General features: G+C 37.2%; 1 protein-coding gene across 2 annotated transcripts; it reads left to right on the plus strand.

The window, feature by feature from the left end:
• The first annotated feature begins 584 nt into the window (after nucleotides 1–584).
• Nucleotides 585–11,432, plus strand: LOC145057007 (uncharacterized). 2 transcript variants are annotated; one of them, XM_079004757.1, is made up of 9 exons: nucleotides 585–719; nucleotides 799–1,215; nucleotides 1,290–1,790; nucleotides 1,903–2,061; nucleotides 2,320–2,433; nucleotides 3,189–3,236; nucleotides 10,181–10,617; nucleotides 10,690–11,051; nucleotides 11,152–11,316. In XM_079004757.1, exons 1-9 carry the CDS (start codon nucleotides 650–652, stop codon nucleotides 11,168–11,170), a joined length of 2,127 nt encoding a protein of 708 aa, XP_078860883.1. In that variant the 5' UTR covers nucleotides 585–649; the 3' UTR covers nucleotides 11,171–11,316. The 2 variants fall into 2 exon arrangements, with proteins under 2 accessions (XP_078860883.1, XP_078860882.1); XM_079004756.1 differs by having other exon boundaries at nucleotides 10,690–11,432.
• The last annotated feature ends 2,123 nt before the right edge of the window (nucleotides 11,433–13,555 follow it).

Consider the following 13,555-nt stretch of genomic DNA (forward strand, 5'->3'; position numbering starts at 1 on the left):
CACTCTTTTTTGAAAAGCATAATTATCGATAAAATTGTCAATTTTTTTATGATTGGCTTAGTAATAGAAAACGGATATAATGGATCTCTTGGGTGAAAAACCCAATTATAAGCATCTCATTGTAATTGTTTGGATTCTTTCACTAACTTCTTGCTAGAGTTTTTTCTTGGTTTTTATATAGTTACTCTTTCAACGGTTTAAAAAAATAGAATACTGAAGTAGATTAGAGTTGTATGAGCCCAGGGTTAAAAAAATCTTTGAAAATTAATAGAACTCATATGCTTGGGTTGTTTCTTTCAAAAAAAATAGAAAAATAATAGTACAAAATAAATAAACAAAAAAGTGGAAAACATGGAGTAGGCAAGTCCCTTGGCAAATCCGATTTTTTGGATTTAGATACGGATATATTTTCTAATTTTTAGTATATACTTTTCATGTATTTTTTAGTATTTATTTAGTTCACATGTTATTAACATGTCATTTGAAAGTTTGGAACAGGGAGACCCAATTAAACACTTTACACTTCACTGAGCACTCATCATTTTGATTCTACTTTCTACTTGTGCACTAATATTTAAAGATGATGTGCTGGCTGAAGTATGTATCTTCAGAGGAGACTCATAATTAACAACTACTAGTTTCAACTCTAATGGCTTCCTCAAACACATCTCCAACAAGCTTTGAGACTCAAGTGGCAGAATTTATTAGGGCAAGGGGAGGTATGTACATATATACCTATATAAATCTTTAATTTTTTCAGTTAGGTTTTCTGAATTCCGTTCATCTACTGACTTTCAGGTAATGCATCCGAGACAAATTACCAATACCCATACCCTTCTCACGTGAACGCAGCGAGCTTTGTTTCTATCAAGCTGTTAAGCAAAACCAATTATAGCCTGTGGCAAGAACAGATGATGTGCCTTGTAGAGAGTCATGATATGCTTAGTTTCATCAATGGCACACTAAAAAACCCCAAGGAGCATGCCACTTCTAACAAGCAATGCGATAATACTATGGAGGCCAAATATCGGGAATGGAAAAGATCGGACACTCTTGTGAAAGGATGGATTTTTGGTTCACTTAGTGAAAATGTCATGCATACTGTTGTTGGCCTCTACACAGCCAACGACGTATGGGAGAAGCTAAAGACTACTTACAGTACTCCGCCTGCTCCGACCACCACCACTGCGAGCTGCAGCCACACCATCAAAAAAGGTATATATATGATATATGTATATATTGTTGCTAATTTTTCCATGAAGTGTTGTAATTTTGTTATGCAAATATAGATGAGGCGGAGTATCTCCCATTATATAGGGCTATTACAAGGAACGACTGGGAAAAAGCGCATGAAATTTTCAACCAGGACAAGGATGCATTGACTGCTAAACTCGATAATTTGGGGAGTAGAGCACTACACATTGCAATAGAGAAGGCGGAAAGCATGCAGTTTCTTGAGAATCTGTTGAAGGAGATAAACCCTGAGTCACTTCCAACTCTGGTGACTATTTATAGCGGAAACCCACTTCACCATGCTGCAGCTATCGACAACACCATGGCTGCAAAGATGTTGGTGAAGAAAAATCCATATTTGTTATTTAGTTTGGACGGGAATTCCTCCTTACCTATCCATACAGCAAGTTTAAATTCTCATAGAAGAACTTTCTTATACTTGCTTGATGCGTGCAAAAACCATATTCTTCTCTCCCAACAAGATGGATATCACAGTCCCTTTGAGGGGATAAACGGTGCTCGGCTTCTCAGTACTGCAATTGAATCAGGGTTTTTGGGTGACTTATCTAATTAACCCTTAATTATTACGTATTAAACCATCGACATATATATATATGCATCTTTTGTAGAAATTAAGTATATTGACATATGCATCTTTTGTAATTATAGAGGCTTCAAATGAGTTGATCAAGGATTACCCTGACATGGCTAGATCAAAGTGCATCAAGGACAACGCACATTGGGTACCACTCTGGTCTATTTCGAGCATGTGGGACTTGTATCACAGTGGAACTCGATATAACTTCTACCAAAGATTGGTTTACGCTTGTATGTTTCTTGCTTGATATATATTCATTTTTTTGTTGTAGATGTGCCACATCGATTATAATTTAGGAAGGATTAATTGGTGATATGTTAATGCGTATTATCCTTTGAAATGGATCATGATCTAAAATATATACATGATATAATTAACAAACCAATTTTGTGGATAGCGATAACTTAATTATCATCCATATAGGTCATGAACTCATCATTGAAATGGTTATTTTTAAACGAATTGGTAATCATCATTTTTTTTTGTAGATGTGCCGATCGAGAAAAACCTAATGCATGATACAAATAAGATCCAGGATGTTGAGAACCAAGAGACTTATAAGGCCAAGTTTCTGAGCAAGAGCATGGAGACCTGCTTCTATGGTTTGTAATTTCAAAGTCTAATTTATTCAATCATACGATGCATGCTTTAGTAAATAACATCTTTTTTTTTTATATGGTCTCTTTTCAAGAACAGTATGTCTTATTCCACGTTTTATAGGGCCCCATGAGATGAGTTTGACACATAACACATTTATATGTGAACGTGATTAATCAGCTTTATATATTGATCAATATAAATTAATGAATGTGATTCAAGTTTAGCAAGAGGGGTTTTCGGTGGAAACAACAATGTTTGATAATCTCAAAAACGCTTTTTATAATGACTTTTTATTTCCATTAAAAGGTTTTTTTTTTTTTTTTTTTATAATTTGAAAAGCATGTAAAACTTGATTTTATAAAAACACTTTTTAATTTTTGAACCAAAATAACTTAAAAAAAAAATTGAACTTATTCATTTTTACCACCATAAAACTAATCCAAACATCTTTTTTAAATCGTCTTTTACAATTCAATAAGCACTTGCCCAAAAACAATTTTAGATTCAAAAGGCGATTCCAAACACCACTTGATATGCTAATTTGGCTTTTTGAGGCTAGCCTCACAACCTTTTGATTACATTCTTAGAATTAGCATCAAAACTTGAACTATTGATCATATTCAGATTGGATAAGATTAAGATTTAATATTGGATTCCACCATTAAATTCTATAGCATGATTTTTTTTTAATTTGAATTAAGTTTTATATATTTATATTCCCTCATATTCATACAATGAAATCTGATTTCTTATGTAGTCATCGAGAGGATTTATGTGAAAATATGGAAAGCTGCCCTACTAAAAGGTAAGCAAAATTTCCTTTTATTGCCACTTAAATTTTCGTTGGATAGATAGAGTGTCGTTCACAAATATGGTTTGATCTTATTAGACAAATATAGTTCTTGTATCATTCTGTTTTTGTCCATTAGTTAGAGGGGTGTTCATGTAAGTTATTTATTAGTTAGAGGGGTGTTCATGTAATTTATTTACCTATATATATCATTGTAACTCTTGTGTATCTACAACAGAGAGTTTTTCATTAACTTTCACATGGTATCAAGCCTTGTAAATCCCAACCTTCTTTTTCCCTCCCTCTAAAACCGCCCCTCTCTTCTTCTTCCTCTCCCACCCATCAACTTTCCTCACCCTTTAGCTTCCTCATCATGTCTAACTCCGATGCTTCCTCTCTCTCTATGAACACCATCTTGCATCTCATCACCATTCACCTTTCTTCATCCAATTACCTTCTATGGAAGAATCAAATGATCCCTCTTTTACAATACCAGCAACTTCTTGGTCATGTTCACGGCTCCGTTTCGTCCCCACCGCCCTCCATTTTGGTTGATAACAAGTCGACCTTGAATCCGGCATTGGCAGAGTGGGTCTCCACCGATCAAAGGGTTGTTATTCTTCTTCAAGCTTCTCTCATAGAAGAAGCTTTTTCTAAGATTGTGGGCCTCTCAACAGCTCGTGACATTTTGGTAGCCCTTGAAGCCGCCTAGGGCAACTCCTCCTTAGAGCGCGCCCAAAATCTCCATGATCAACTACGTCATCTTACCAAGGGTTCCTCCATAGTTTCTGAATTTGGCCGAAAATTCAAGTCCGTTTGTGATCAACTTGCCGCCATTGGTCAAGGGGTGGAGGAAACTGACAAAACCCATTGGTTTCTTTGCGGTCTCAGTGCCTCGTTTGAGAATTTTTCCACCGCCATCCGTGCTTCCGGGACTGTTTTTGGGTTTCGCGACTTGTTGGCTAGGGTCGAGGGTCATGAAATTTTTCTCAAATCTATTAACTACGACACCACTCCCTCGGTTGCTTTTTCTGTCGGCGCCACTCCCTCCTCGGGTTCGAATGGTGGTCGGGGTCGGGGTGGTCGCTCGTTTCGTGGTGGTCGCGGTCGTGGACGCCGGCCGCCTCATTGTCAACTTTGTCACCAAAATGGCCACTACGCGAACCAGTGCCCTCAACTTCACTCTTTTGCGTCCCCTTCACCCATGCGTGATGTTGATCTCGCCAAAGCTTTTTTAGCCAAGTGCCAAGTTACTCCTTCCGGCCCAGATTGGTTAGTTGATTCCGGCGCCTCCGATCACATGGTGTCTTCCACCGGATCGGTGTCTAATTTCGAGTCGTATGGTGGTGACTCTTCGATGCAATTTGGAAATAGTAATACACTCAGAATCTCTTCTATTGGTTCTTCCAAAATTGCTAATGGTATTCACTTGCGGGATGTTTTGTTGGTTCCCCGCCTCACCAAAAATTTATTATCCATTAGTAAACTAACACGTGATAATCCTGTGGATGTTCTTTTCTTTGCTTCATCGTTTTTTATTCAGGATTGAACAACGAAGCAGGTCCTAGCACAAGAAAAATGTGATCGTTGGCTTTATGTTCTAGCCACTTCTCCCAAAGCTTATGCGTTTTTTGCCGGATCCAAGTCGTGTGCCTCTTTTGAACTTTGGCACTCCATATTAGGACATGTGTCTTTTGACACTATTTCTATGTTAAATAAACTTGGACTTTTATCTGTTTCAAGTGTGTTGCCAAAACCAAATATTTTCTCTCCTTGTGAACTTGCTAAGTCTCGTCGCTTGCCATTTTCTAATAATAATAAACGTGTTTTACATATATTGGATTTGGTGCATTGTGATTTATGGGGGGCGTCACCCGTTTCGTCAGTTAATTCATATCGTTACTATGTCTCTTTTGTGCACGATTATTCGCGTTTTACATGGTTGTATCCACTCAAGGCCAAATCATAATTTTATGATGTTTTCGTCTCATTTCTCACTTTTGTGGAAAATCAATTTTCCACCAAGCTTAAAGTTTTTCAAAGTGACAGGGGTACGGAATTTTTAAACTATCGTGTGAAGGGCTTATTAAACTCGCGTGACATTTTTCATCAGATTTCGTGTCCGTACACCCCGCAACAAAATGGACGAGCCGAACGCAAGCATCGCCATATAATTGAAACGGGCCTTGCCATGATGTTTCATGGTCACATACCCGCCTCTTATTGGGTTCATGCCTTTAGCACCGCGGTGTATATTATTAATCGCTTGCCTTCGAAAGTTCTTGGCTATCGTTCGCCTTTTGAGATGTTGTTTGTCCGGGTGCCATCTTATGATAATTTTCGCCCATTCGGGTGCCGGGTCTACCCTTATTTGCGGGATTATTCGCCTCATAAATTGTCTCTACGGAGCATTCCCTGCGTTTTTCTTGGATATCACTCCCAATACAAAGGTTACTTATGTCTTGATCCTAGATCCTCGCGCATCTACATCACACGCCATGCTCGGTTTGATGAGTTGTGTTTTCCTTTTGACACCACTGCCACGCACACCGCAATCGTTAATTTACCACTTCACTCCTTTTTGGATGATTTTTCGGGTGTGTCCGTGCCCGCTGTTGTCTCAAATCCTACTCCAATGGCCTCGCCTCTAACTCCCTGTACTGTATGCGATGATCCTCCCATGTCGTCATCACCAGTCGAGCCCCCCCAACCCAATCCTGCTTCTACAGTGCCTGTATCAGACTCCTCTTCTGCTGCCTCAGACTCTGATCACGACTCCGACACTGAACCTGCATCAGGTTCGGATTCGGATCCGTCGATACCCGATGTCGACGTTGTTGCACCCTCGTCCTCTGCTCCATCGGCACCAGCTCCTATTGCTCCTATCGGGCACCCCATGACCACTCGAGCAAAATCTGGGATTTTTAAACCAAGGCATTGGGCGGACCTTTCTCATACATCTGATGGTGGGCTTTATGCTGCTCTGTTTGCCTCTGTTGACCCGACAATGCATATTGAGGCTCTCAGGGATTCCAAATGGGTTGACATCATGCACTCCGAAATGGATGCACTTTCACAAAATCACACTTGGTCTTTGGTTCCCCGTCCTGCAAACACGAATGTAGTGGGGTGTCGTTGGCTCTTTCGGACCAAGTACTTAGCCGATGGCTCTATTGATCGACATAAAGCACGCCTTGTTGCTCAAGGTTTTAGTCAAATTCTCGGTCTCGACTTTTCTCATACTTTTAGCCCGGTGGTGAAGGTGGCAACAGTCAGGGTTGTCTTGACTATTGCTATTATTAATAACTGGCAGCTCCACCAACTTGATGTCAACAATGCCTTTCTTCATGGCCACTTGTCCGATACGGTGTATATGCGGCAACCACCCGGGTTCGAGGATCCTCGTTTCCCTAATCATGTTTGCAAGCTTAACAAGGCTATTTATGGCCTCAAACAAGCTCCTAGGGCCTGGTTTCATCACTTGAGCTCCTTTCTTGTGGAAAATGGGTTCATTTGCAGTCGTGTAGATCCCTCTTTGTTTGTGTTTCAACGTGGTGCTTGTCTCTTATACTTACCCGTTTATGTGGATGACCTTATCCTAACAGACTCCGACGCGGCTGTTATTCGCTCTTTTACCTCCAAGCTTCACACCGAATTCAAGATCAAGGACCTTGGTCACCTCAACTACTTTCTCGGTTTGGAAGCCAAGCCTCTTTCGTCCGGGTTGTTTCTTAGTCAGTCCAAGTGTGCTCATGCTATTGTTTCCCGTGCTGGCCTACTTGAGTCGAAGCCCGTGGCGACCCCACTATCCCCGAGTGTCTCTTTTGTTGCATCTGGTACACCTTATCAAGATCCAACCCATTATCGTTCTCTTGTTGGGGCTTTGCAATATTTGACCATCACCCATCCTGATATTTCTTATGTCGTGAATCAAGTTAGCCAGTTTCTTCAAGCTCCTACTATTAATCACTATCAGGCGGTCAAGCGGCTTATCCGATATGTTAATGGCACCCTCTCCTATGGTCTTACTTTTTTGAGACCTACATCTACGAACCTTGTTGGTTATTCTGATGCGGATTGGGCTCGTTGTTTGGATACGCGTCGGTCCACCTACGGGTACTCGATCTTCCTGGGGGGTAATCTTGTATCCTGGAGCACCAAAAAGCAGCCTACGGTCTCTCGCTCCAGCTGTGAATCTGAATATCAAGCCATGGCTAACACTGCTGCTGAACTCATATGGATTACTCACTTGTTGTGTGAGCTTCACTTTCTTCCCACTGGTCGTCCGACCATCTTGTGTGATAATCAGAGTGCCCTATTTCTCACACAAAACTCGGTGTCTCATAAGCGCACCAAACATATCGATCTTAACTACCATTTTGTTCGTGAGCTCATTGTATCTGGGAAACTCGTTACCATGTTTGTTCCTACCAAGCTTCAGGTAGCAGACATTTTTACTAAGAGCCTTCCACGACAACAGTTTGAACAGTTTCGTCACATGCTTCGCCTTGGACCGCCACCGATTCACTTGAAGGGGGATATTAGACAAATATAGTTCTTGTACCATTCTGTTTTTGTCCATTAGTTAGAGGGGTGTTCATATAAGTTATTTATTAGTTAGAGAGGTGTTCACGTAATTTATTTACATATATATATATATATATATATATATATATATATATATATATATATATCATTGTAACTCTCGTGTATCTACAACAATGAGTTTTTCATTAACTTTCACAGATCTAATTAAGGAGTTATTTTATTGTCTTTACTTATTTTTATTTTATGAAACTGAGATCTTGGGGTTGTCCCTCAATAAAGGCGCCACCACCCTATCTGTTTTCGTGACAATAAGGACGCCAGTGCGATTAAGATGAAACTTATATCCGACCTCTTAGTTAATATTGATGCACTCGTACCTATTGATGAAAAGATCCTCGTAAGCTACTTGATCAAAGGATTGTCATCCAACTTTGAGATCATCGCCACAATTATCTGCCAATGTCTTCTGTTACCAATCTTTTTACAAGCTCGCTCCATGTTTCCCCTAGAAGAACAATGCCCGACTACTCGGATCAGTTTTCCCCCCACAGTTCTAGACACGCCCCCCTCCTCCAACTCCAACCAAACCCGTCTTCCAAATGGAAACAACTGTCTATCAAACTCCCGCTCCAACAACAATCGTATGGGGAATCGATGAAAAAAACCAGTTCCAAACCTTTGGACCGACAACAAGATGATGTCCCATGGCAGCCTTTCCCACTATATATCATGGTAGGACTACAATTTGCTCTCCCTGCCACCTTAGGTTGCCTATCACCCCTCAACTGCTGCCTGACTACACCAAATCAACTAGAAGCTCCTCTAACTGTAGGCACCCAGACTCTCAATGAACCCTAGAATATGATTAGATCTACCTGCCAATTACTTAACTTTTAAGCTGCTAAGAAAGAAGTTCTTTGGAGTATGAAATCTGTTTAACTTTATTTTATCGTTCTCAATGGAACTTAGGCTAAATAACAATGGAAGAACATGTAGCACAATTAATGGAACTCATCCTAATATGACCAATCTAGAAGAACTAGACATGACCCTAAATGTCGATCGCCATATTCCATTACCTCCAATCAAAATAAAATCATTAGAAACCAATCATAAGGCATCTGTATCTATATCCATGTCACATTCTGAAGTGAAGAAGGAATTTGTATAATGTATCCATGTCAAATGTCATGACTTGTACGTGTTATTTATAACTCTTTAATTTTAGCATTTTCTGGTTACCATTGTCGAACCCATGGCTCGAGAGAAATATCCACAGCCATGTTTGACGCGGCATAGATGCTTGGGTGTTTTTGTCATAGGAAACCCACAGTTGCGGGTAAAACTCTATATATGTTTAGAACGTAGTCATCCTACTCTTCGTCAACCCAAGAACTCACTTATTTCAACATTTTGATCGATACTTGGTGTGAAGGATTTTAGACTTCACCTTGACATGAAATTTTGATAGTGGAGAGATCCCATTTTCGTTCCAACACCCAAAAATAAGAGGACACAAATCAAAAAACAAACTGAATTTGTGGTTGTCTCTTATACCTTATTGTAAGTCGAAAATGCCCAGAACAATTGCACATCCAATACTTGATGTTCTTGATCTCTCTAGATTGAGAAACCTTATGAAAAAACAATATTGCATTATCACCTAATAAACCCTTCACCCTCCTCAATCGATCCACAAGAAAACGCAACCTAAGATTCTTCAAGAATGTTCAGTCGATCCTTCCTCTTGGAGCTATGATATCAATTATTTGTAACAATGGAAGCAAGAAAAAAATGAATTGAATTAAGATCAAGAAACTTGAACAATATATATTGGCTCAAATGTACGTAGGTATCTTGAGATATCACCATGAAAATATATTTTGGTCCTTTGCTTTCAATTTTTATTGACCCCATAACATCCATATATGTAGGATTTATAAGTTTTGAATTGTACAAATACTTTGAAATTTAGGATCTGAGACTATGGTTATTTGTTCATGTTGTCCACACTTTTAAGTTTCACAAAGAGAAAGTTTGGGGATACCTTTAATGGCTTTGGTTCCAATCAGATATTGTAGGCTCTTGTATATTTTAGATATCCTAACTTTCAAGGCCAAATGTTACATTCATCATAACTGCAAATGTTGAAACAAAATATGTTATGTTATGGATCATACTTTCTATTACACTTCACATACATACTTCCTTATTATTAATCGATCACGGGTCATTGAATGGTCTTTCTTAAAATGTATAATAGTAACTTGTTTCAACTTTATATATATGCTTGAATGTTATCCTTTGAATGAAAAATAGGATTTAAATAAAAAGAGAAATTTTACACATTATTCTAACTTGATTCTTTTACATTGAAGATTGAATGGTTTCCTCTCTCAAATTAACTGTAGTGCCACACATTAAGCATCTCCAAGAGGAAAAAGTAAAACATCAAGAAGCTCTTTTGGTACTGAAGTCTATTTGCAAAGAAGTTGCTAAAATAGACACGTTGAGTGATATTTGTGAACATTATCAAGATTCACTAAGTATTGCAGCACATAATGATACTCCTGAAGTAATAGAACAAATCATCCAATACTTTCCAGGGTCAACTTTGGTCATCATTAATGGTTGTACTCTTTTTCAAGTTGCAATAAAAGAGCGTTGTGAGAAGTTATATAATTTTTTGTTATGTCATATGTCTTATGACCAATATCGTTATCAACAAGGTTGTGACAAAGTTAAAAATAGTACATTACACCTGGCTGGACAATTGGCACCAACACACAAACTTAATCGAGTTTCCGGTGCAGCGCTACAAATGCAAAGGGAGTTACAGTGGTTTGAGGTGATTATGTTTTTCTTTATATCAAAAGTTTTTAGCTTTAAGTTACTTTCTTTTATATTGATAAAATTATAGGAAGTGGGGAATTTTGTGAAACCGAAGTACAAGTATCAAAAAAACATATCGCAAGAAACACCAATTATGGTTTTCAGAAGAGAACACAAGCAGTTGAGGAATGAAGGAGAAGAATGGATGAAGAAGACAGCAGATTCGTATACAATTGTAGCTGCACTCATCATTACCATAGTTTTTGCAGCAGCGATTACCGTACCTGGTGGAAACGATGATGTCACTGGGAAAGCAATTTATGAAACAAAACCTAGCTTCATTGTATTTGCAATCTCGGATGCAATATCTTTGTTCTCGTCAACCACTTCCTTGTTGTTGTTCCTATCTATTCTGACAACACGTTATCGAGAGGAGGATTTTCTCTACAGGTTACCAAAGAGACTAATATTAGGCCTTACAATGTTATTCTTGTCAGTAACCTCAATGATGGTAGCCTTTAGCGCAACCTTGTATCTTATGTTTGGGCAGGAAAAAGCATGGATCATGATTCCTATAGCTACCTTAACATGTTTGCCTATTGCTTCGTTCGTGACACTACAACTACCGTTGCTTGTGGATCTGATATCTTCAACATATGGCTATGGAATCTTTGTTAAACAGAGTGACTGTAAGATGAAACAATCTTGAACAAGACAGAATGTTCCTAAAAATCTACTTTTGTAATTTGAGGATATATAGAATGTTAATTTGTGATTAGGAAAAAAATTATGTGATGAAAGATACCTTAATATGATGGATTGTTTTCCATACATATATCCATTATCAACAAAATGTTTGAGTAGAAGGATTATTCAAGATTTCAAGTGGATGGTAACTTGCAAAACTCCTGGTTTGACTTGTTACAAAGAAACTAATGTATTATAAACTCCTGATTTGTCAATAAATTAGACAAATTCTAATTATAAAGCTGACTCGATAAATATTTTGTTGATACCTAGATTTCTTATATTGAATTGTTGGTACCTAGATTTCTTATATCCGATCTTCGTTTTGGCTATGATACCATATAATAATTCAATAATTAAAAGTTGACTAGATATATCAAGAACATCTCAAATATTTATGAAAAAATTTATTTCATCTTCAAAGGATTATTTAACTTTTTATATTCAATGACTGAAATTTGTAGAATAGATTTGTCATTCAAAAAAAATTACTATCAATATAATATACAAACAAATATGAATCTAATTATTAAAGACATAGCAAAACAATATTTTAGAATTATCGCAATTTGGGAATATATAAGATCTTCAAGTGTTCTTATGTTCGTCTTTTTTCTCAATCTTGAAACATTGACAAGAATTGAATCAATTACTGTTATTTCTTTTTATCTTTTATTTATTTCCAGCAACATTATAATATGCTCCCTTGTGATCAACATGAGGACCCTCCGTCTTTATTTCTTTTGTTTCATTTATGCTACTTTTAGAACTTAGTCCCTCAACAATCTTCATAATCCAAAATAGAACCCTGAATTAGTAACACAAAAGAGCAAGATAATAATTCTTTTGTACTATCAAAGTTAAGATTGATACTTTATCATATGCATATTTCAACGTGTATCCATATAATAAACACTTAAAATTCAAAAGAAAACGACACAAACTCTATGTATCAGTTTAGATATGTATTCTTAGTTAGATATGTTCATTCCCATTTGTCCAATTGTAAGGGAAGATATTAGTTTTTGTTAGTTAGGTTGGTTATTTGTGACTGTATATAGTCTGTGTATGAGTATAAATCAACATATTCAATACAAATCTATTTCCAAATTCATTTCTCATCAACTTTCTCCTTGAATACTTTGTTTCTCTATGGTATCAGAGTGGTTCTACTTAGTGGCGAGGCTACTATATGACAAGGTGGTTCCTTTAAACACTTATTTTTCCAGTATTTACTATAAGTTATATATCCAAAAAAAATTAGAATTTACCTTAAAAAAAATAAAAGACCTATCTTATGTTGAACAAAAAAGAGGAAAAATAAGAAGTTGAATGTTTAAATATTTCTTTGATTTTAGACGACATGTGTACCACTTATAGTTAGTGTCACATCGACTAACTATATGAAATAGGTGAGAGACGATGTCTTATAAATAAAACGATGTGAGAAAATTTAAAATAACTTTGTGCTTAATGGCTAGTGGTGACTAGGCTAATAAGTTAGTTGTTTTTAAAAAATATAATACATATATTTATAAATATCTTTTTTTTAAGGTCCAAACGGTCCGGTTGAACCTGGTTTTTTGGTAAACCTGTTGGTTGCCACTAATTGCTAACAAGCGATTTTTTAGATAAAAAACCGGTAACAATAATGGTTCGCGTTTCAATCGATCGAACCGACCGGTGCAATCTGTTTTTCAAAATTATACTTTTATTAGTCTGGTTGAACATGACTGGCAACTACATAAATTTTTATTCTAGACTCGCTATTAGTTCTGCTCCTCAAATAATCAATCATTTCGCCTCTTTCAATTTCAAGTTCATCATGTCGAATGTTGCAAACATTAATTCACTAGAACCGATGTAACTGAAGTTTCTAGTGTGTTTTTCCTTAGATACTATGATTATCCAAGCTCCTATTAGATCTGGAATTTTAAAATACTAAAATTCTTTTGGGCTTTTTTTGTGTTTTTTTCAGTTAGGCTTGACCTTTTAGGTTTAGGTCAAATTTTCTCGTTTATATATTTAAGAATAGTCGTATCTGTAACATTGTAGCAGAAAAGTATGTGTGGAATAAAATCTCTCTCTCTCTCTAGTTCGGCAGTAGACGTAGTCTATCGCAAGATAGTATGAACCACTCAAATTCCTATGTTCTATGTGCTTTGATTTTGTTTATGATATCTCATATTTCTCAGATTTGTTTTCAT

This window comes from Lactuca serriola, chromosome 6, assembly GCF_051521515.1.
Source record: "Lactuca serriola cultivar US96UC23 chromosome 6, Lser_US96UC23_V15, whole genome shotgun sequence".
Classification (NCBI taxonomy): Eukaryota; Viridiplantae; Streptophyta; class Magnoliopsida; order Asterales; family Asteraceae; genus Lactuca; species Lactuca serriola.

Bases quoted from the DNA above. Each gene is read 5' to 3' on its own strand.
- LOC145057007 (XM_079004756.1), top strand. From the start codon at position 650: ATGGCTTCCTCAAACACATCTCCAACAAGCTTTGAGACTCAAGTGGCA. The intron at 1,791-1,902 runs GTGACTTATCTA...TTGTAATTATAG, and splicing joins AATTGAATCAGGGTTTTTGG to AGGCTTCAAATGAGTTGATC. The intron at 2,434-3,188 runs GTTTGTAATTTC...TTTCTTATGTAG, and splicing joins CATGGAGACCTGCTTCTATG to TCATCGAGAGGATTTATGTG.